The sequence below is a fragment of the Panicum hallii genome, chromosome 1, assembly GCF_002211085.1.
Source record: "Panicum hallii strain FIL2 chromosome 1, PHallii_v3.1, whole genome shotgun sequence".
In the NCBI taxonomy this organism is placed as follows: Eukaryota; Viridiplantae; Streptophyta; class Magnoliopsida; order Poales; family Poaceae; genus Panicum; species Panicum hallii.
In genome coordinates this window covers 44192515-44214929 of record NC_038042.1, presented here as the reverse complement: position 1 = coordinate 44214929, position 22415 = coordinate 44192515, and the positions used below count along the sequence as shown (strand labels likewise).

The 22415-nt window shown below is 49.5% G+C and overlaps 3 protein-coding genes across 8 annotated transcripts; 1 reads left to right on the top strand and 2 right to left on the bottom strand.

The window, feature by feature from the left end:
• Window positions 1-1298: 1298 nt before the first annotated feature.
• On the bottom strand, window positions 1299-5602 carry LOC112879722. Its single transcript, XM_025944100.1, has 4 exons — window positions 5257-5602; window positions 3938-4367; window positions 3735-3860; window positions 1299-2928 (listed from the first exon to the last, which is right to left on the bottom strand). The coding sequence occupies exons 2-4, from the start codon at window positions 4358-4360 to the stop codon at window positions 1597-1599; spliced, it is 1881 nt and encodes a 626-aa protein (XP_025799885.1). The 5' UTR covers window positions 4361-4367; window positions 5257-5602; the 3' UTR covers window positions 1299-1596.
• Window positions 5603-13309: 7707 nt separating this feature from the next.
• On the top strand, window positions 13310-14443 carry LOC112874900. The gene has a single exon (XM_025938480.1). The coding sequence runs from the start codon at window positions 13504-13506 to the stop codon at window positions 14155-14157; it is 654 nt and encodes a 217-aa protein (XP_025794265.1). The 5' UTR covers window positions 13310-13503; the 3' UTR covers window positions 14158-14443.
• A 2214-nt stretch (window positions 14444-16657) lies between these two features.
• Window positions 16658-22211, bottom strand: LOC112889822 (exocyst complex component EXO70B1-like). 6 transcript variants are annotated; one of them, XR_003228206.1, is made up of 4 exons: window positions 19893-22211; window positions 17632-17725; window positions 17419-17437; window positions 17048-17242 (listed from the first exon to the last, which is right to left on the bottom strand). XR_003228206.1 is itself a non-coding variant. In XM_025956617.1 (2 exons), exon 1 carries the CDS (start codon window positions 21981-21983, stop codon window positions 19920-19922), a length of 2064 nt encoding a protein of 687 aa, XP_025812402.1. In that variant the 5' UTR covers window positions 21984-22211; the 3' UTR covers window positions 16658-16915; window positions 19893-19919. The 6 variants fall into 6 exon arrangements, 4 of the variants coding, with proteins under 4 accessions (XP_025812402.1, XP_025812410.1, XP_025812389.1 ...); XR_003228204.1 differs by lacking the exon at window positions 17048-17242 and having other exon boundaries at window positions 17263-17437; XM_025956617.1 differs by lacking the exons at window positions 17048-17242; window positions 17419-17437; window positions 17632-17725 and adding an exon at window positions 16658-16915.
• Window positions 22212-22415: the final 204 nt, after the last annotated feature.

Sequence of the window (22415 nt, the reverse complement as noted above, 5' to 3'; positions counted from 1 at the left end):
ATTTTTTTATTTTAAAATTATGTGCATCCTCTGGCTATCCATTCTTTTTCTCTCTTTACATATGCATGCATAAGCTTACGTCATTTCTTATTTTTATTTTTCTCCTTGCTCCCTCACATACATGCAGCATGCCGACATTGGTGTATTGCTGAGGAAAGATGGCCTGTAAAGTTTTTTTCTGTCAAAAAGAGAGGTCATACCGATACCGATGGTCTATAATAGACCGGTCGTAGATTAGCCACGTCCCAGAGTAAGAGGATCCTTACATCTAAAAATCTTACAAATGGAGCTCACCTCTACTTGTATATATAGAACAGAGAAGATGCACAAATGAAGTATCAAGTTAGTAGACAGTTTGTATGTAGCCCTTCTGTCTTCCGTTTCATCTCTAGCAGCTCCTGTGCTTCCTCCGAGAAGCATGTTGTGTAAACAAAGTCTTTTATATTTCTTATTTAATCGAGTGATTCGTAACTCTTCTGTGTATTTAGGGAAAAAAAAAGAGACTGTTGAAGTGAAACCCATCCACACCAAGGTGTTCGATCCACTCATAAATATCGGAATATTTTGAAAACAAAGCAATTACTTGTGGAACCACAATCATACTATTACTAATTGGAAGGATTTTTTTAAAGCTTCCACGTGAAGCCACCTAGGATCCTACATGGATACTTAAAAAATATAGAGAAATCCTCATAAAAATCAGAAACATCCGGCCATCAATCCGACAACTCTAATCATAATAGTTATTGGATCTGTTATCTTTTCTAATAAATTATCCACCTATATCATTATAAAAGTAATGCAAATAATCCCCTAAATTTGCATATAATTATCCAATTATATCATTATTAAAAGTTAAAGTAATCCCTAAATCTGAATCTAAATTATATAATTATAACAAGATATCGAAATGCACCAATATAAATTTCTAAATTATTATTCTATCATTATTAATATATTATTTATATAAAATACTACCCATGATATATGCCACCGTGTATTCATGTATGATGTAAAATATAAGAATACCAATTCAACAAATGGTTCAATTAAATATATATCAAACATACGTGGAGGTGTGATGCAAAATAAAATCTATTGCAATTAGATAATAATAAATATGTATTTTAAGGTATGTGTTAGAATATTTAATAGATGAAAGAGAGCGTGAGATAGATAATTATAATTATTAGCTATAAGTCTATTTTTTTATTAATTCTAGTTAGCCGTGCGGGATGGAAAATCGTATCCATTTAAAAAAAATAAATGGTGAACACTCGAGTCTGTAACTCTGTATATACAGATACAAGCATTGGTGATTTCTGATCCTGATATCAAACGCAAAATGTCACTGAGTCACTGCCAAAAACATAAAAAGAAAATTGAAACCAAATACTCCTATGGAAGTACAGTAATGACCCAAACCTCAGAGAGAGCGCGCGCGCGAGAGAGAGAGAGAGAGAGAGAGAGAGAGCGCGCGCGCTCTACTACAAACTGTGCAAAAGGAACCCCAAAATCAAAGCTATGCACAAATTCTGAAGGAGCAGGGCTGGTGTCGCTGCCAGGTGCCAACCGTTCAACGCCAATCAATTTGGCTCACCAGAGTCCCCCATCTTCGAATTGAGGTACCAAACCCTGGCGATGCCGATCCCTGTCGGCGTCTGCATCGCCTTGCGACAGGAAGACGAAGCCGTGGCCGGCCAGCATCTGCTCCCGGAGGTTCTTGATGGCCTCGTACCTCTCCGCGTCCTCGTCCAGGTCCTTGGTGCTGGCCCCGTCGTCGCTGCACACGTCGTCCCACTCCTGCAGCTCCAGTGCATCTCGCGTGCCCTGAGATCTCCGGTCGAAGGCGCCGGCCCCGGCCCCGGCCCCGGCGCCGCTTTCCGTCCCTCTGTCCGAAAGTGAGCCGTGCACTGACGCCGCGTTCTTGGCCGTCGTCGCCCTGGAGGTTGTCTTGTAGCTCCAGCTGTTGCCGTCCATGTTGAGCTCGATGTCGCTGCCTTCCGAGCCATCATCGGCTTCACCGTCGTTCCCATTTTCAACTTGTCCGGTCTTGTCTGTGACCACGCGGTCGATGCCGTCGACGCCGAATTCAGACGCAAGAACCAGTTGCAACGACCGGTGATCATCGACGGTATGGCGGTGTTCGTCGTGGAAAGGCGATTCTTGATGGTCCTCCTTGCTGCTGGTGCCCAAGAAGGCCTCGAGCTCTTGGCGCAGGCGGTCGACGGCGGCGTTCTTCTCCTCGAACTGGATCCTGGCCTCGGCCAGCTTCATCCGGACCCGCTCCTCGCGCAGCTCGTCGGCGAGCTGCAGCATCTCCCGCTCCCTCTCCAGCTCCTCCCGCGCGGCCTCGGCGGCCTCCCGTCTGAGCTCCTCCTCCTCCGCCACCGCACCGCCGCCGCCAACGCCCCTGGAGAGCTCGTCGCACACCTTCTCCAGCCGCGCCCTGGCCGCCTTCTCGCGCTCCAGCTCCCGCGTGGCCGCCCGCAGCGACCCCTCGGCGTCCGCCAGCGCCTCGGCCAGCTTCTTGCCCACCCGCTCGGCGCGGCGCCGCGACCGGCGCTCGCCGTCCAGCTCCGAGGCGACCAGCCGCGCGGCCGCCGCGGCCTTCTCCCTGTGCCTGGCCTTCCACGCGCGCACCTCCTCCGCTAGCTGCCTCCGCAGGCGGTGGTGCTCCTCCTCGTCGCGGCCGTGGTGCTGCCTCGCGAGCCGCCGGGCACGGGCGCGCGCGGCGTCGAGCTCGGAGCGCAGCGCGGCGAGAAGCGACGCCGCGGTGGGGCCGAGCGCGCCGGCGGGGCCCAGGACGTTGGCCAGGACCCTGACGAGCTCGGCGGACGCCGTGAGGCTGTTGTACAGGTCCTGCGCCTGCGCCGCCCTGTCGCCACCCGGACGTGCCGGGGTGCGGCCCTGCGGACATGTGTGCACCTGAAAAATGGATGGTAAGAGAGACCGTCTCATGAACTGTTCAGATACTGCATTCTGTCAGTAAACATGTCAGAGTGCTTAGAGTTGATCTCGATCGCCATTTGAAGGACCATGGCAAGTACAAAGTGCAGGATGATGAGCGAGACGAAAGGAACAGTGGCCTGATTAGGCGCCGCTGACAGACACACAGTCAGAGCTGAGGCTGACATGGCCCTCTTCTTCTTCTTCAACGGGCTGTACCCATTGACAAACAAGTTTCAACCAACCAACCAACCAACCAACCAACCCTGACAACCGCCGAATCTGCCATCTCAGCTCGCCAGCGGAAGCCGGCTCCAAAATTAACCGCCAAATCATTCGCGCTGCCGCGCCGCGCCGCGCAGCGCAGAGCTAGAGACTAGAAAGGCACCGAGCAGGTAACCGCTGCTCGGTGTCCAACGGCGGATCCGCCGCTACTAACACCTAACAGGCTAGACTGCTAGGCATGGCGATGCGAATCGCATCGGCAGGTGGATGAACGAATAAACAAGCCCCGGTTGGTGTACAGCCGGTGGAGCAAGTGGACAAAGATAGCATGTGGCTACCACAAGGGGGATGCATCATTGGAAATGCTCTAGAGCCGGCCATTGGCATCCAGAATGCAGAGCTAACCCTGCAGATTTTCAGCTCTCTAACCCCATTGCCAATGGCAGTCTCTAATCTCTACGATAATGTGAAGAACTGAAGATACAGCAACATCCTAGCTACTCTGAATAGTATTGGATGAAACATTCTCGGGCTTAGCTTGTAAGGAGATTCGAACTTACCTTCACTGTGCCGCCATTGCTCATCACATCTGAGAACCACTGGCCATGGGCATGGCCATTGTGCCAGCTCCTCTGATCTCCATCATCCTTCAGAGCCTTACTATTCCTTCTCGAAATCTTGGAGAACTGTGGACGGAGTCAACGTCAGGCTCAGAGCCGCGAACGAACGATCGCCGCAGAAACGAGCACTAAATGGCACTCACCTCCAGGGACGCGCTGCGCCGGTGATCCGAGCTCCGGCGCGCGGCCGCCGCGTCCCACCCGATCTCCTCCTCTTCCTCCTCTAACGCGCCGCCGTCCCCCTTGTTGAGCTGCCAGAGCGCGCTGACGAGCTTCCGCGCCGACGCCGCGGACCGAGTCTCGACGTCGGCGTGGCCGTGGCGGCCGTGCCGGTTCCACGACGACTCCGACATCCTCCTCTTCCTCCCGCTGCTCGCGCACGGAGACGCGCCGGTGCCGCCTCCCCTCCGGTGGCCGATCAGCCGCACGCCCCGCTTCAGCCTCAGCGTCCTCCTCTGGCGGTCCGGCGACGCGCCCAACGGCGACACGGCGCAGCGCTTGCGGATCTTCGTGGCTATGGATGCTCCTCCTGTCACGGTCAGCTCAGCGGCGGCTTCCCTCAGCATCGCAGTCCTGGATTCAGACACCAGCAGGTAAAGACGATGGCTTCTTCTCGCCACGAGAGACATCGCTTACGAGAACCAATGCGTAAATGAAATGCTTTCACATCAAAGATCAAAGACCATAACAAGAATCGACCTGAATATAAACAGCAAGGGGAACAAAAGCAGCAAAATGATGCGGGGCTAATCATGTTCTCCGATTCACATCGGGATTTGGGTCCTGCTTTTGCTCAACAGCGACCGCAGCAACGCCAATGGGGACGGCGCCGCCAGCTCTTCTATTCGATGGGATCAGGATGCAGGATTCAGATGAACAGTTCTTTCACATCCAGCCAGCTGATCAAAGGGCGGGGGAAAGGAAAAGCTGAAAGGGCTGTGACTCGGATGGAGGCAGCTTTGGTGGTAGAAGGAATAGAAGCAAGCGAAAGAAGATGGAGGTTCTATCTCTGTCTCTCTGCCTTTGAACAGTGCAAAGCCACGACGGATTCGAGTCCCGGATACCGATAAAAATTCAGAGATACATACGCCTCGAAATGCAGCAAATACGACTAGTAAACCAACGCGAATGCCAGGAAGTACGAGATCGAAGGAACCGAGTAGACGTACGCCTGAAAAGATTGCCGAGTTCTTACAGTACCAACAAAGCAAAGATACAGTGGTAGGAACCAGAGATCACAGCAGGACCACCACATGCTCAGAATGAGTTCAAAGTAACTGTACAAAAATCAACAGGACATCCAAGGAAAAAGAAACCTGCGTGGAACTTTGTGCCAAGATAGGCCAAACTACATGTATGACAAAATCTCAGAGCAAGGCAGTAGGCCAAGAACACAGCAGCAGCTTCCAACCCAAGTATAAAATTGGAACTCTATGAATGGAGGGACAGGTCGGAGTTGTACCCATGGAAGAGGAGGAACGGCGAGCGCTAGCGTGATCGATCTCTCCTTGGTAGCAGTAGGATCACCCACCCAGCTCTTGCGCGCCAATCTGCAGCTGCCTGTGCGGAGACGATGGCACGCAGGACACACGAGCGTGTGGGAGGACGGAGGAGACAGGCAGAGGTGATGGACTGATGGGTGTGTGGGGAAGGGTGTGCTTGTGTGGATCGTTCATATCATGGGCGCCGTTGGCGGCATGCAGATTGGAAGCGGCACGCATGAGCTGTCTGGCTGTTGCCTATGATTGGGGGATTCGACGCCCTCCGCTTGTCTGCGGGGGTTGCCTTCGGTTTCCAAGGGGGAGAAAGCTGAAGCTCCCATGGGGCCATGGCGAGAGAGATCAAATAATGCGAGCTCTGGTTCGTTTGTTTGGGGGGAAACTGAAGAGAGGCCAGCCAGGCTGCCTGGTGCATTGAACTAATCCATTTTAAGGGGGGCAGGTACAGGTTAATAGTCGATTAGTATGGAATGCACTGAATCAACCAAAAACTGGACTCTCTTATCGTTAGGTGTGCCCTCACAAAAATACAATTTGCATGTCCAAGTTATTATCACAAAACTCCAAGTTTAACGCATCTGCTCTTCCAGCTGAATAGTTTGCATGAGCACCTGCTCGAAAAACGAGAAGAAATTAGTAGAAGTACCCACCTTGTAAAATTCGTAAAAACTGCTCAATTATTTTCTCCCGAGAAAGCTCCCATTTCTTTTCTTGGGCTGGTCGGTTGATCCTTGAAAGTCATCGTGTTTGTCCTTTTTTACAGTATGGCACAACCACAGCTCAGGTTCAGGGCTTCCAGTTTTTGCTGCGAGCTCATGTCCATAATCGGCCGCGTCTAATCCGATCCCTAACGATTTGGAAACCAGCAGACGACAATCAGGTTAAACAATCGTTACTAGTAGGTGCATTAGCCGCATTGGCATAGGTTCAGTCCCCCGACATTAGCGGCTGCGTGAATCCTCAGTCGTCTCGGCGCCACCATGGGAGCAGAAAACAATGCGCACATGATGGGGAGGGCGGAGCAGCGAGCTCCTTTTGGCGCTGTCCCACCCGCGCGGCGGCATCGGCCGGCGCCACAGGATCGGGCGGCATGTGCTCCCGGATCTCAAGGGCGGAGAGGTGATCAGCGAGCTGATGATCCAGCGTGGAGGCGGCCGCGCGCGCGTCCTCCGGCCGGGGTCCGAGATCTCGATTATCTCGTGCGGATGCCGCCCGGCACGGCGACGTGGTGGCGGCCGCGCACGTCGCCGCCCGGGGGGACCAGGGACGCTGACCGGCCGGTTCGGTTCCGGGAGCGCGGAGCATGGGAGATTCAGCCGTTGCTCCTCTTTCTTGTTTGGGTACTGTTGGGATCGTGGGGGCAGTGTGATGAATGCAGATCCGGATGGAACGTTCGGATGGTAGGAGATGGACAGATGGTGGGTGCGGGGCCATGAAAGGTGGTGGTAGCCAATCGCTCACATGAAGCGCAGCGTGCACTGTTCTTGTGGCAGCGACTATCCATGACCATGCATGTCCATCATCTTCAGGTGAGATTCAACTTGGGTAGAGTGGAAAAAAAGGGAGGGGCAAAGTACACTGGGTTTTGCTGTTGTTAGCACCATGAATCCATGATATATTGATATCGTCCCTTCTTCTTCTTCTTGTTTTTTTTTTGAGAGAGAGAGAGAGAGGAGGAAGCACTTCGCTCACGTCTGACACGGGGTTTCTTGGGCTACTGAAAGTGGGCTGAGATTTTTGTACCTGGGTCGGGCTATGCTAGTATGCTCTCCCGGGTCCCTTGAGGGCCAGGTTTCGTGTTGGGCCTAAATAGGTACGGCATGGACCAGAAACGACCCAAACGCAATTCAAGACCAGCACGAGGCTTATGGCAGCCCAGCTGAGGTCAAGAACGCACGCAGGCGCCTGCCTCAACCACACCGCGCTGTGCGTCTATTACGTCGAGCTAACCGTGCTAATTCATGTGCCACGAAATTACACTCTCTTTTTACCTTTTCTACTCTCCATTTCTCCAGCAATCGAGCATGCTCCAGGGCTTCCTTGAAGATGAAACTAAGACTCGAGATGTCTTTCTTCTTCCTCATTGCCTCCACCAAACGAGCGCAATCCGACTCCACCAGAATGATTGTCCCTTGACGTGCCCATTGTGCGGCGAGCCTGAATCCTTCAAACGCAGGCACATGCTTCAGCCTCCACCGCGTTTGTTCAGCGGAAAAGAACTCGCCATGCCGAGAAGATGACCTCCCCTTTACTGTTCCTCGCGATCACCCCGACACCTGCCTCTCCTGTCTGCTCCACAAAGGAACCATCCACGTTAATCTTGATCCAGTCGTCTGGTGGACAGACCCAAGCTGTTGGCCCCGGACTCAGTTTTGGGTCAGTGACCATCTCCTTCCCATTGTCGGACACGCCACAGTTCCGTTTCCCCTTACTCTTCACGGTGTCATGCTGTCTGTCCTCCTGCAGAGATTTGACTAAGGCTAGCAGGAAATGCTCTGAATCTGTAATACTCGTTGGGTCTGCCTGGTGCGTTATATTGTTATGAACTGACCAGGCACGCCACAAGAGTAATTTGGTCAGGTCTCTCTGTTCCTTTGTGCACCTGTCCAATAGTAGTAGGAGCCAGCAGAACATGTTCTCATTTGGCAGGTTCCTGCGATGACGCATTACTTGCCTGAGGTTGTATGCTTGTGGGCAAACAACGGTAGGATGAAAACCCGTTTCTGCCTCCAGTCCGCATAGGTCACAAACATCCTCCACCTCCATTCTTCTCACAGCCTTGCACTTCTTTGTTGGGAGGGCATCTCTGCATAATTTCCAGATAAAAATATTTACCTTTGGGGGCACTCGGCCCTGCCAAACATGGCTCCACAGCTTTCTGTCTCCATTCGGAGAAGAGCTTGAGCTAGTTGATTCCTCCAGATTCTGAAGTTTCAGGGCTAAGCTATAAGCACTACGAACTGCGAAGGTACCTGTTTTTCCATATGCCAAGCCAAAAAAATCCTCAGAACCACGCGTTGGTAGCTTTATTTTGGCGATTGCATCTTGTTAGCAATTGGTAGTGGGGAAGAAGAAGAGAAGAGGAGTCCGGGAGGAGGAGGAAGCAAGCAGAGAACGAAGGGGACGGATGAGCGGAGGTCTGCTTGATTAGGGAGAATAATTGTTACAAATGTTCATGTCCTCTCTCTGCTCTCTCCTAGACTAGATATACTCTGAATCTACTTGGACCACTCTGGGCCTGCGACGCGAGCATTGGGCCGAGCGGCGCGCCTGGGCCTTAGGCCAGATCCAACTGCAGGAGAGTCATTAGAGAGCTAACACATCTGCATCTGCAGGGTTAAATAGGACAGCCAGCTTGTCAAGGTCCCAGTCCCTTCCATTAATATCAAGCAATTCCGACACCCATTTTGACCTGCTTCTACCTTTCCTGGTGGTCACCCGTAGGGATAGTTCTCTTGGAATCCAAGGGTCGCGCCAGATACGAATTTGAGAGCCGCATCCAACTCGCCAAATTATTCCTTTTTTTAACAGCTCGAGTCCGTGGAGAATCGATTGCCAAACTGCAGAAGAGTTCGAGCAGAACGCTGTATCAATCAGATACTATCCCCGGGGATAGTATCTTGCCTTCATCAGCCGTGCACAGAGACTATCTGGGAATTCCACAAGACGCCAAGCTTGTCGCGCTAACAGTGCTTGGTTGAATAACCGTAGGTCCTTGAAACCTAAACCACCACAGCTCTTCTTCAGAACTAAGTCCTTCCAGGCAACCCATGCCATCTTCCTTTTACCGTTTTCCATTCCCCACCAGAAGGTCCTGATAATATTTGTGAGGTCGTCGCAGAAACCAAGCGGTAACTTGAACACACTCATGATGTAAGTGGGAAGGGCCTGCGCCACTGATTTGATTAGGACCTCATTCGCTGCTGCCGACATGTTCTTCTCAGTATAATCATTCAAGCGTTTCCCCAATCTTTCCTTCAGGTTCTGAAAACGATCTCCCTTCATTCTGCCAGACGGGGTGGGTAGGCCCAAGTATTTGGCCTCGAAAGCTGCTAGTTGAACACCCAAAATTTGCTTGACCTCATCATGTACTGTCTGTTGCCCTTTTTCATTGAACATTATGGAGCACTTGGCCGGGTTGATGGACTGTCCAGTGCATCGTGAATATGTCTCAAGCACATCTTTAACATGGCCTGCTTGATCTGAGTTTGCCTTAAAAAATAGGAGTGTGTCATCAGCAAAAAGGAGATGGGAGATCCCCGGAGCAGCTCTGCAAATTTTGAGTTCCTGCAATGTCCCATTTGAACCTTCCTGTCGATCAACTTAGACAAGCCATCAGCAACAAAGAGAAATAAATATGGCGAGAGTGGATCACCTTGGCGAAGGCCACGAGTTGGAGAAAAAAGCGCCGACATGGCACCGTTGAAGCGCACCAAGTAGCGGACTATGATACACACGTCATGATCCGCTGAACCCATGAACTTTGGAAGCCCAGCTTCAGAAGAACACAAACATCTCCAATCTACTCCGTCATACGCCTTGGATAGGTCCAATTTGTACACACAAAACTCACTTCTCTCATATGAGTTTGAGTTGATGGCATGTATGCACTCAAAAGCGATTAACGCATTATCTGTGATCATCCTTCCCGGGATAAAAGCGCTCTGGCTTGGGGAGATGATCTCCTGCAGCAAGGAGATAAAAGTGCTAAACTTTAGCACTCTTCTCCAAATAAGAGTACTAATAGGGTGGACTAAACTTTAGATAAGATTCAAAAACTTTAATATGGGATATGAGTGCTAGTAGGTGCTAAAGTTTAACATCTAATTTTAGCTCCTCCAAACAGGCCCTCACTCTTGCTGCTGGGAGAGGAATTGGGGTCACGGGGTAGCAGAAAGTGCGAGATGTTTGCTAGGGAATTAGATACGAAAGAGCGGAGGAGGATGGAAGAAACAGTATAATGGTGGCAACAGCAGCAAATGGGCACCATTTTTTTTGTGCCTCCATTGTTTCCTTCCCTCTTTGCATCTGTATCACATCAAAGTGTCTAAATTAACTTGGATGGTACATCTCAGATCATACAATTCTACTGGCAAAATTTGCAGATACGCCATAGAAATGAATTCTAATCGCTGCGTTGCGTACTGAGAACTGATGAAATTCGATTTTTATGAAAAATAAAATCACAACACCATGTAAAGACCCATTTCCCAGCTCTAAATTCGGCTTGATGAAGGGAGTGGCCCCGATCATGGCCCGAAATTTCCAGGGGGGAATGAGAACTGAAAACCTTTGCCCCCCAGCTGCCTTTCAGACAGGGACAGGGCCAATGCAATAGTAATAACTTTGTAAGTAAAAAAGCTACGGCTTTTCTCTCGTTCTCTTACGGCGCGGAAGAGTCGCCAAACTGCAAAAGAAACCCAACCGAGTGCATGTCGGTGTTGAGAATATAATCTCCGCAAAATATCTGGTTCTGGTGGCCGGGCGCTGTCAACATTACGCCATGCAGGCTGAATGCGCTGCTGTCATCAGCATTAGCAGTTAAGGCAACGGTGCCGACCTCGAATGAATCTAGCTGCCATCGATGGATCATGGGTGTGCGTGCGATTCTGGTGGTGTGCGTCCATGTGCGGGTGACAAGACGCTAAAAGCAGGCACCAAAAGGGAGCTTGCCAAGTTCGGGCTTGCTTGGGTTCATCGCAGAGGGATTAGATCGATAATAATAATTGGGTTTTGTAGCTAAGAGATGTGCTTTAGTTTCTGATGACTACGGGATCGGAGGCAGACAAGGGCTGCCCTGGCTCTCGAGTGGGATATGCAGAATGTGCATGAACCTTGGTGTCCACGCACGCATGCACAGATTCGTGGTACCTTCCCTGTTCTCTCCATGGACGGATATGCAATGGTCCATGGAATTTTCTCAGATAAAAGCTCCATCTCCATGTGCTGATCTCCTTTTTATTTATTTGTTTTTGTTTTCTAAATACAAGAGCTGGGCTCTAGTATTCTAATTAACCCTGTTGGTTTCCCATGTAAAACTCCCTTCAGCCGATTCACCATCTCTGACAGCATTTTTTTTTAAAAAACAAACATATTTTTGTATGTTGTTGGTTGTGTCTCAGTCATCAGAATTTGAAAATCGCATATAAAAAAGATAGCAAATACACACTCAGTACCGAGATTCGTAGAGCTTCCATCCTGAAAATAGTTTCAGAAACATTGTAGATCAGACAAAAACTCAACTATGGTATCACAGATCAGCTCGCTCCGCGTCACCAGATCATGTCTCAGGAAGAAGACGATCATTGCCAGCTGACGCGCACCCAAGCCGGCCGGCCGGCACGGTTGGCCGGCCGTCGGAAGTCGGCAAAGCTCAGCGGCTCGTACGGCGGCCGGCCACCTAAAGAATCACAGCTAATCATCCACAGCAGGAATGGCAATCGCCAGACTCCCTGACCTACCTAGTACTACGGTACTACCTTTGGTGGCTTTTGTTCATGGATCTAAAATCATATTCATACACACACAAACATAAGAGGTAAATAAGCCTACTCTCTAGTAATATTATATATAAATATATATACTACCTCTGTTCTTAAATATATGACGACAAATAAATTAGTTTATTTTAAAACTAACTAATGTCAAACGATATATTTTAAGAAGGGAGGGAGTATAACACATATACGATAAATGTTGTCAAACAATGACATTTACAGAGGGTCCAAGAAAGATATATAAGAGAGGAAAAGAAAGGGGAAGGATTCGGCCTACATTTCAGCTTTGGCATTTGGAAAGGCTAAACTTTGGTCCCTGAGGAACAGTTGCAGTGTACTGACGGACATTGTGTTTGTACTGCTGCATGCCACCCTAGGTAGGGTACGGCATGGTAGGGTGGCCACAAATGCCAGGGCGCTGCTGCTGATCACTGGCTCACCGCATGGGATCCGGCCAGCTGCATGCATGAGCCTTAGCGGCGAAGGCTTCGTTCCAAAAGGCGTCAACGGTTAGCTGCTGAGATTCCGGTTTAGGCCCTAGCCATGATGGATTAGCACAACAATTATGATGGATTACTTGTATATTTCAGAAATTATATCTGTATGATCTGTTAGCTGAAAAAGCATGCATTTAGCTAAATGCATGTATAACAGAGCGATTTCGTTCAGTTGAGAGATGGCATGATGCAATCTAAAACTTTCTTAACTTGGGGCCAGTGAGATGAGAAAAAATATAAATAGACGTACTTAAAATTGGACATGTGAAAACAGTATATCCCGAGATTATTTACGTAATGCATTCAGTTTCAGAGTTCAAATCTTGAAACCATGCATTCAGCTCCCAAGTCCTAACATAATGCAGACTTAGCCAGTCTGCCCCTCCATCCACTTCAGTCTTCAGCTCCGGGATTAGATGCCATTGGGTTGGAGGAAAAATGACAAGTCTTTGAATAGCGCAAAGTATTAGACAATGACAAGCCAGCAAATCAAACCACAATCACGAAGCGGCAAAACTCAATCCAGCAGAGTTGCAGGTTGCAGGCTTGCAGTTGCATCTCCACAAGCACGAGATGTTTCACCAAATCCTCAGAAAGGAACCAGCAAATGGACACGACCGATCATGCCAACTTGCGCAAGCGTTGCACTTGGGCAAGCCCTCGCTAGCTAGGGTCCATTGGAATCCCATAATTGGGAGCATGACACAAACTAAACATCATCCCTCGCTCGGCCCTTTTTTTAATGGATGATCTGATGATGCATACAACATTGGTGTCTTTGTGACTTTGTTACCATGCCTGCGCATCATCTTTTGTTACCGCTTTTGCTTTAATCAGTAGCCTTAGATCGATTGGTCGATGGATGTTGGGTTACTTTTGCCCCCAACCCTCCTTTTCCTCGGTGCCCATAATTCCTGGCGACCATGCAAGTGTGGATCCATGTGAGGCTGAAGCTTCTTGGAAAGAAGAAGATGGCGAAGATCTCATGCCACCTCTATATATACCCATGAAACCCTCCTGACCAAACTCCATGCCAAAACACACAGGTCCTTGGATGCATACACAGTTCATTGCACACTACCAGTACTAGCAACAAGCAATCACCAGCTGCACCAGGAGTTCTTGATCTCTCATTTGCATAGCTAGCATTGAGGAGGGGACGGAAGCGGGGAAGTAGCTGCATTTTCTTGCATTGGCCGTGGATTGGGGATCGAAGATGAAGAAGGCGACCAGGTACATGAAGCAGCTCTTCGCCGCCGTCGTGGCGGCGGTGAAGTCCACGGCGGTGGGCACCAGGGCCAGCTCCCTGCGGACGCGGCTCATCGTGCTCGGCATCATGCGCAACAAGAAGCTACTGCTGAGCGCCATCCAGAGCAAGATCCACGCCATCATGGGCGGCAGCGGCCAGGGCGGCCACAGCAATGCGGTGGCCACCCACGGCGGCGGCGAGGGCGGTACGACGACTGAGGGCGCAGTACGTGGAGGCGCCGGCGGGCGCCTGCTCCTCGGAGGCGGCAGGAAGGCCGCCGTGCTGCAGAGCCTGCCGAGCTTCGTGGTGGAGCAGGAGAGCAGGGCCGTCGTGCTCAGCAGCCTGCCGAGCTTCGCGCTCGAGCGGGACGGCGGCGCGGGCCTGGCCCGCTCGCCGCTGGCCGGCGGGGAGGAGGTAGTGGAATACAACGACGGCAGCTGCGAGAAGCAGGCGATCGCAGCCGCCGCCGCCGCGGGGTCGGCGGTGGAGGGGGAGTTCCGGCTGGAGGACGAGATCGACCGCGTGGCGGACGTGTTCATCCGGCGGTTCCACGACCAGATGAAGCTGCAGAAGCTCGAGTCCTTCAAGAGGTTCTGCGAGATGCTCGAGAGGGGCGCCTGATCATCCATCCATGTCCATGCACATGATGGCCCCTGCTACTGATGACTACTCCTACTGATCAACTAATCGACCGCATGCTTGCGTGGTAACGGTCGATCCAACCTAATTAACTAAGGAAGAGATTGGGGGTGTATCTATTACCTAGAATAAGTGACAAGAAAATCGAGCTCGTTTCTTGGAGTAAAATTGGAGGGTGTCATGGGCTGGAGAGAGATGTACTCATGTTCTTGTTTTTTTAATGGAGATTTGAGCTTTCTCCTTCGGAATTAGAGCTCTCGATCCTGACCGAACATTTCGTCTTGAAGTCCATAAAAACCCAAGCTTCGTACTGTAAGTGTGTGGCTTTTTGAGGAGGCGCTTAGAGCATCCGCAGGAGGCTGGTCAAATCTTACTTTCTATATTCCATTTATCAATCCATTTAGCTAACATTCTCTCTCCATATTTCAGTAAATTCCAACAAATTAGCCAAATCACTCTCCATATTCATATCCATCCGTGGATACGCCACCTCCTGCTGCCACTCACAGTAACAGTAGTCTCCACGGGAGCCTCGCCGGAGAGAGATTTGTACATGCTGTCCAAGCTCAAGTCCTCCCTGCTCTCCCGCAGCACTCGCAAGAGCACCTTGCTCGCCGACTGGGACATCTCGCCCTCCTCCTCCGATCTATTGGATTGGATTCCCTAACAAACAAATAACAAGCAACAAGGGCAAGACAACAAATTAAGAGATCGAAGCAAGCCCCCAACTAGATCCAGATCAGAATCGAAGGAGCTGGCGGCGTCTACTAAGCTGGAGGAAGAGGAGCTGCTCGGCCGCCTCAGCAGCGACCCAGCAGCAGCAGAGACCGAGGAGTAGCGCAACAAGTTCCTGGTGCCTCGCCCGTACGAGGCGCCTCGGGGGGGGGGGAGGCGTGGCGGGGAAAGCCGCGCCGGCAGGGGAGGCGCGGTGGGGACGAGCCCTGCCGGCAAGAAGGGGCTGGGGCGGGGATGGCACGTGAGAGGAGGATGAAGCGCGTGGGACGAGGGGATGGCGAGCGGAGAGGGCTCGCGAAAGATGGCTAGCGGAGGGGGCTGGATACCGAGCTAGATAGCGAGGAGAGGATTTTGGATAGACTGTTGGATCCGATTTTAATCCCAATTTTGCTATTTTAGCTAGTCAACTTGTTTTACGTAGGCTCTTGGAGATGCTCTTAGAGCATCTCTAAGAGGCTAGGTAAAATATTATCTAAATTTACAGATTTTACGTCCTTTGTAAAAATAGAAACCTTCCTAAAACGCTAGGCTATCCAACGGACCAGGTATTATCTCGACTCTCCATGTTCAAAATTTCCAACATCCGTTCGTATCTTTTCTTTTCCGCCGAAACGCCGAGCTTTGGGGAGGACCCGAATGGCGACGCCAGCTCAACGATCTTGGGCAGCAGCTCCTGCGCCTCCATCAGCTGGTCCATGGCCACCGCCTCCGCGCACTGGAGCAGGAGGCTGAGCAGCCGCAGACCTCGCGTCTCCTGCCCCTCCGCCACTGCCGCGCCGAGCCCAAGCAGTTGCTGCCGCTCCCCCCCCCCCCCCCCCCCCCCCCCCCCCCCCCCGCCGAGCGCCCTTCCCCATCGTCCTCTTCGGCCTTGGGAGACGTTGGCGCCTGCTTGGCCTTCATCGCAGCTGCTAACGGCATGTCGGTGGCGGGCGCGCAGGACAGCCGCCCTGGAGCATCGCACTGGCGGGTAGGAGCGGTGGGCTCGAAAAAGATAGCTGGCAGGGCACCGCGGATGGCTAGCGAGATAGCGAGGACAGGGAAATGGAGAGGCCGTTGGATCCGTTTTACCCAATTTAGCTATTTTTATCTATCCAACTCCTCTTACAGAGGCTCTTGGAGATGCTCTTACACAGTTACACACATGAAAAATCTAGACGCTTTTAGAGGAGGCGTGCTAAAGCTGTAAAAATATCAGGCCAGCCACTCAATCTCTCAAAGACGTTAACCATGCTATGTGAACAGTGCAGCATGTCACATCTGTTTGCCTTGATAAAAGCTCCTTGCAAGCAAGCAAATCAAGAGGCCCACATTTAAAAAGCATGACGTGCAGTGTCCACTGGTGGATTTGTACACAATGGAGGGCCCACTGGGCCAGTACAATAGTGCTAATACAAGAAAGTGTGTCACAGACAGATTTCCCAGGACACATGGTAAAGGATCAGGTACTATTTTGCAAGAAGTTATCAGAAAATTAAGTTTTGCATTATACCATCAACTTGAGTTCATCCTTTATAGCATCACTAAAATAAAAGTAATGGTCTCTCAGAGGAAAGTAAAAACCGCCTGAACTGACGCAGAAATAGCAGCACAAACAGGTTCCTAGTCTGAAATCACCGTAAAGGCACCTATAGCTAGCTTCAGCCAAAAGCCAATACCAGCGCAAGTTCACTCACTGCAATAAGCAGCACAACAAAATCTGATGGCCCCCCACATTCTCTACACGTTGACATTACACAATGAACCAAAATTTCAGACAAGGAGGGACTTAAGAAATTAACAGTACAGGGCATAAAAATAGAGTAGCAGTAAGGATTTACAAAATCAATAACAAGTTGAATCAAAACTAGAAATTGAAAATAGAGACTAGAATCCTTTCTGTAATTCTTTCAGCAAATTGACGAAGTCCTGTTTCTGTTTGGACATTAAACAAGTATTGTTGTAGATTTGGTGACTTCATTATAAAGCTACAATCATTCAGCAACACCACAAAAGACTTCATCATAATCTACATTAAACAGCCAACAGCATTTTGCCACAAAATATGTTGACAAATGAAAAAAAAGAAAACAAAGTTAAAAAAACATCATAAATATAATAATAATAGAAATTGGCCAATATTTGAAAAGGAGGGAATCAATTACTGCTATAAGCAAAAGGCAGAAACCAACAGTTCACTTTATTTTTGACAGAAACAATCAATGCATCACTGGAGGAATCATTTGCTAAATAAAGCTGAAAGAGAACACCCAACACTATCAACAATACAAAGATAAAGCACTAAATTCCAGGTCAAGCTTCGACTCACCACAAAATGAATATCATCCAACTTGTACTACAAAAGGCAGAAGTATCCATCAATAACATATATATAAAGTAAACAGCCTTAAGCCCCCTTCAAATGTGGATGAAGGATTTGTTTTAGAATGTACAAGTTTGGCAGTGCTCCTGCTGTTTTCTTAAAAAAAAAAGTTTGGCAGCATAACCAAGGCATGCTTATAGCTTACTTACATAGTTACATGTGGAAGGCCTGAAAGAAAATTGGAACACGGTCAATAGCAAATGGGAAAGAAGACCTATAGGAGGCCAACATGAGATTGTGTTTTTTGGTTGGCCTAGTATGATGTCAGAAAGCTGATGCCAAGCATCATACTTCTCAGGTTGTATATGAGAGCACATCAAGTTTACATTAGTAATTTAGTATAAGAGCACGGTGATACATACACTTTAGCTGAATAGCTGGTCTAGATATTGGCACACTGAAGCTGAACAGATGATCTATTTGATATTTTGGCAATCAACGTGCTGATAGCTTAACCTGTACACGTTAGAACCCGAATAGCCATTAGCGCTCTGCGGATTGTATAGCAGACTGACAGTAATATGCTCTAGTTTTAAATTTCATCTTTACATAGTTTGGGTTTTAGATAAGTTATGTGAATGTGTGATCTACCGCATCCAGTATTTGCTGTTGCCAGTACCAGGTCCTAGTAAGCTACTTTGGACAGAAAGGTCCAAACTTCATTATTTATTTTCTTCTATATTATCCTACAAATGCTCCCAATTCCCAAACTCCAAAATGAAAAGAAAAAACTTCCCAATTCCTCTTTATATATTTTTCTTTCCATATTTATGATCTAAAATTTTCAGTTCAGGATTACTTTGGCTAACCATTTTACAGATTTGAGAAAGTTAGGAACCATAGAAGATCCTGGACACCCGTGCTTTTCCAATTTAAGTCAAGTATCGGATTTGAAATTTACAGGCTATCTCTCTAATTAACAAAATGATTTCCCTTCTTCAGGTAGCAACATCTAATGAGTTTGCTCCATATTTTTATGTCGAAAGTATTTACACATGGTTTTAATATCAAACTTGGACAGTGATGGCAAAGGCAGAAAGATTTTTGTAGAACAGATGTAGAGAATGTGCTGAGATGAGCAAATATGCTATGCGTAAGTGTCTACTGTCCAACAATGTATAATAAACCTCAACGACCTTCCTAAGAGATGCAGTGCATATATACTATCAAGATATTAGTAGGACACTCTTTCCACTAATGACAACTATGCTTGATACCCCTGCATCCAAATCAAAGCATGGTCAAAGTTACCAATTACCAGAGGTGGGAACATAATTTTGGTCAAATCAGAGGTATTAGAAAATCCTACTTCTATATAAGATAAGTTTCAGATACCATACTACCATATCAGAATTTCCAATTCATATACAGAAAATCCATGTTTAGGCAGAAGCAAGCAACAGTTGGGGAGTTCTATCAAGTAAAAGAACTTTTGAATGGAAAGCCATAATTTCATCCTAGGGTTTAGCCTCCGGTGGTAATCACATGTAGATTCAGTCATTCAGGTACTAAGCAATGAAACATTGGCTTAGAGTTGAGTTTATAGCATTAACCAATTCAGTCCAAAGTTCAGCTGCTGAGGAAAACAGGCAATCTAATCATACTTTAAACACTGTGAAAAACAGGCAAACCTGATCATAATTAAAACACTCTCGTTCAAGCATGCAGCGAACTACAACTGTATTCTGAACTCGACAATGGTGGGACCATGCCAACCCATGGCCACTTGTCTCACCATGTCGACCAATGAGTTCCACTTGTCTCACTTTAAACCGTTGAGACCACCAAAAACATTCCAATTATGGTTTCCATGAATTTGGGCCAATCAGTCTCAAACACAGGACCTCTGTTTTTTTTATGCCAAGTTGAGTTCCATGCATAACCAATTTCCTTAAAAGCTTAATATTGAAGGAAGTGAGAAATGCACACATACTTCAGCACACTGCTTGCAGAGCACACCACATAAATAAAAATTTTAGAATGGCAACCCATTATATATAAAAATGAGGCTGAATAAGACAGCAATGTATGGAAAATAAAACATTGAAAAAGTAAGAAGTGATAAAGAGCAATATTTATCATCAATGACTAAATGGAAGTGTTCCTTACTCAAGATGCTCACAAGTCACAAGTCAGAAATAACAAAGGCAGAGCTACCTCTAGAGTGTTGACTGTTGAGAATGAGCAAGCTGGTAGGCTTTCTTTTTCTAACTTTGCAAGTACAAAATGGATAATCCAAAACATGAAGGTGCAAGATCAAAACTTTTTCTATTTGGCACCACATGTTTCTCCATCATCATTAATAGAATATGACTGCACAACTCCTAGCAAATATGGCAACCCCAATTAATCCAACCGAGAAAGTTCTCTAGGACACTCAATAATCTACCTAGTGGCAAATGGCCCTTAACAACCAATGTGAGATAGTAAGCACATATCACAATTAACAAAAGGATAATAAATTTACAGAATTTCTTTGTACAAACTATGCAGCAGTAAGCACACCAAAAGGTCCACATGTTGTATTACAGTATTGTCATGACTACTGTGGGAACAAGCATCAATCAATAGATATGATGTGTAATGACGTTCATGAATGTAGATCCTTCCAACCAGATCATACCTGAAAAATTATCCTGTCAACCATGAACTATGCTCTTCTCCTAGAGTTGTTGACAGAAACTGATGACCCTTCAAATAAATCAGATAACTGGCTCTCCAAATCATCTGGTGTGTATTTTATATATTTTCCTGGATTTCTTCCCCCATCTACTTGATTACCATATCTGCCTAGAAAAGCACGATATGCTGGAATTACATTTTCAGATATTGATATTTTCAGTTCTTCCCGGAGTTGAGGATCTGGAACTTTCCAGAGTGTTTGGTTCCTGTAAATTTCCTCAAAGGCCATGTTGAAGTTCTTGAACTTTTCCTTGATGGACATCCTAGAACTTGAATGCCCACTGCCACTGCCACTCCCGCTTCCGCTCCCACTCCCATATCCATCTTCCTTGAAATATGACAAAGGTTTGGTCCAAGAAATCCTTAGATAGCTCTTTGAATACTGCCGAATCTTACCACTCCGCCTTTTTATCCAGTGATCACCTAAAATCTTCCCTAGCTCAGAATCCTTTACCTTCTGAACAATATAGAGCAAATTGTTCATGGCAAATATGCACTCAAGGGCAGCATCTTCATAGAGCTTAGATTTTTCCTCCAAATTGGCCTCCAAATAAGATATCAGCTTCAGGAGACGCCTTCCAAGAGGGGTCATGCTCTCCAAGTGTTCCTGATCCTGATCATCAGAATTTCTTAAAGCATCGTGATCACTATTGTCATCAGCCAAGAGGACATCAAGTGTCTCACTGTAAACAACCAGCAACCTCAAATAGTTCATGACATAGCGTGTCATCGGGTGGATCTCACCAGCCGTCATCGCCCTCCGTGATGTCTCCTGCTGCAACATCTTCCCAAACTCAAACAGGTTACCCCTCACGGCATCACCAAGCCTATCAAGAATGGCCTGCACGTCACTGATCACACCATCCCCAGAACTTCCTATGCACAAGTCCCTCATTTCAGGAATCACCTCTGCAAGCACCTCATACATGTCAAGGATCCGGGGCACCTTCTCCGGCGAGCGGGGGCACACAGTCACAGCATCCCCAAAGCTGAGAATCTGCATAATGCATCCTTTGGTGGACTCAAGGAAGCACTCCTCCATAAGGTCATCGGAGACGGCAAGCACCTGGTCACAGAGGCGGCGCTCACCAGCAAGCAGCACGCGCACGACCGTCTTGACGCCTTGCACCCACTTCTTCATCTTGTCGTTGAGAAGCTTCCACTCGATGCGCTGTACCTCGTCGATGCTTAGGCGCTCGACGCCGAGCACGGAGAGGTACTCGTCGAGCAGGTCGCGCCGGACGCCGCAGTAGGCGTCGGCGAGCTCGCGGGAGTAGCCCGCGCGCGCCATCCGGTCGGCGATGGCGCGCAGCTCGTCGACGGCCTCGGGGCGCACGGGGTCGAACACCTGGTCCTCGAAGGGGTTGGATCCCAGCGCAGCGCCGCGCGCTGTCTCCGACCCCGCGGGGGTGCCGTCCAGGCTGTGCGGCGTGGCGGCGTCGAACTCGGAGGAGGCGTCGAGGTCGTCCATGGACTCGAGCGAGAGGCGGCGCAGCGAGAAGAAGAGCCCCGTGGGGTCGATCGGCACGGCGTGGCGGACCATGAGGTGGCGGAGCTCCTCCTCGAGCCGCGCCATGGCGAGCTGCACGGCGACGCCCGCACGCGCGCCGCCGGGGCCCCCTCGCGCGAGGTGCTCGACGGCGACGTCGACCGCGGCGAGGTACTGCGCGACGTCGTCCTCGGGGGCCTCGAAGACGAGCGCCTCCGGGGTGGCGTCCCAGAGCTGGATGAGCTGGTCCGCGGCGTCGAAGGCGGCGGCGGCGGAGATCTCGGAGGCGGAGGAGCCCGAGGCGGAGGCGGAGCCGGAGCCGGAGCCGGAGGAGGGGTCCGGGGAGGGGAAGAGGTGGTCGTTGGTGATGGAGGAGAGGCGGTTGTCGAAGCCGGAGAGGATGCGGATCATGTCGTCGGCGGCGTTCTTGGAGGTCGCGAGGGACTTGACGATGTGCTGCGCCGCGGCCAGGACCTTGTCGCCGCCGCCGGCGGAGGGGGACTCCGGCTGGGGCGGCGGGGGCGCGGGCGCCGCTGACGACATCACCGCTGGCCGCCTCGGGCGTGGCGTGGGGTGGGGGAATTTTGGAGCTGGGCGGGGCCGAGCGGAGCGGAGGTGGCTATGGATTGGGTGTTGCGCCGCCGCTGCTCCGCTGCTGCCGCTGCCTTTGTTTGACCGCTGCGTTGGGTCGCAGCGGAGTCTTTGCCTCCTCTGGCCGAGAGTGTGTCAGCAGCCAGCAGCAGGCGGTGTGTCAGTGCGATTCGCGCGACTGGATCCTCGGCCCTGCTATCTTCAGCTTAAAAAAGCTGGGAGAACATGTACCCTGCGCCGGCCGGCCACCACCGGCCAACTCCACAGCTTCCCACCAACGGCAAACAGCCGTCGGCGTGCTCTAAATTTTCCCCTGTTGTTTTGACCGAGGCTACTCTGGCAAAAATGTATTCTATCAGGTTTTATTTGACGATACTTTGACCG

Bases quoted from the DNA above. Each gene is read 5' to 3' on its own strand.
- LOC112879722 (XM_025944100.1), bottom strand. From the start codon at position 4,360: ATGCTGAGGGAAGCCGCCGCTGAGCTGACCGTGACAGGAGGAGCATCC. The intron at 3,861-3,937 runs GTGAGTGCCATT...CTCCGTCCACAG, and splicing joins GGCGCAGCGCGTCCCTGGAG to TTCTCCAAGATTTCGAGAAG. The intron at 2,929-3,734 runs GTAAGTTCGAAT...TCCATTTTTCAG, and splicing joins GCAATGGCGGCACAGTGAAG to GTGCACACATGTCCGCAGGG.
- LOC112874900 (XM_025938480.1), top strand. From the start codon at position 13,504: ATGAAGAAGGCGACCAGGTACATGAAGCAGCTCTTCGCCGCCGTCGTG.
- LOC112889822 (XM_025956617.1), bottom strand. From the start codon at position 21,983: ATGTCGTCAGCGGCGCCCGCGCCCCCGCCGCCCCAGCCGGAGTCCCCC.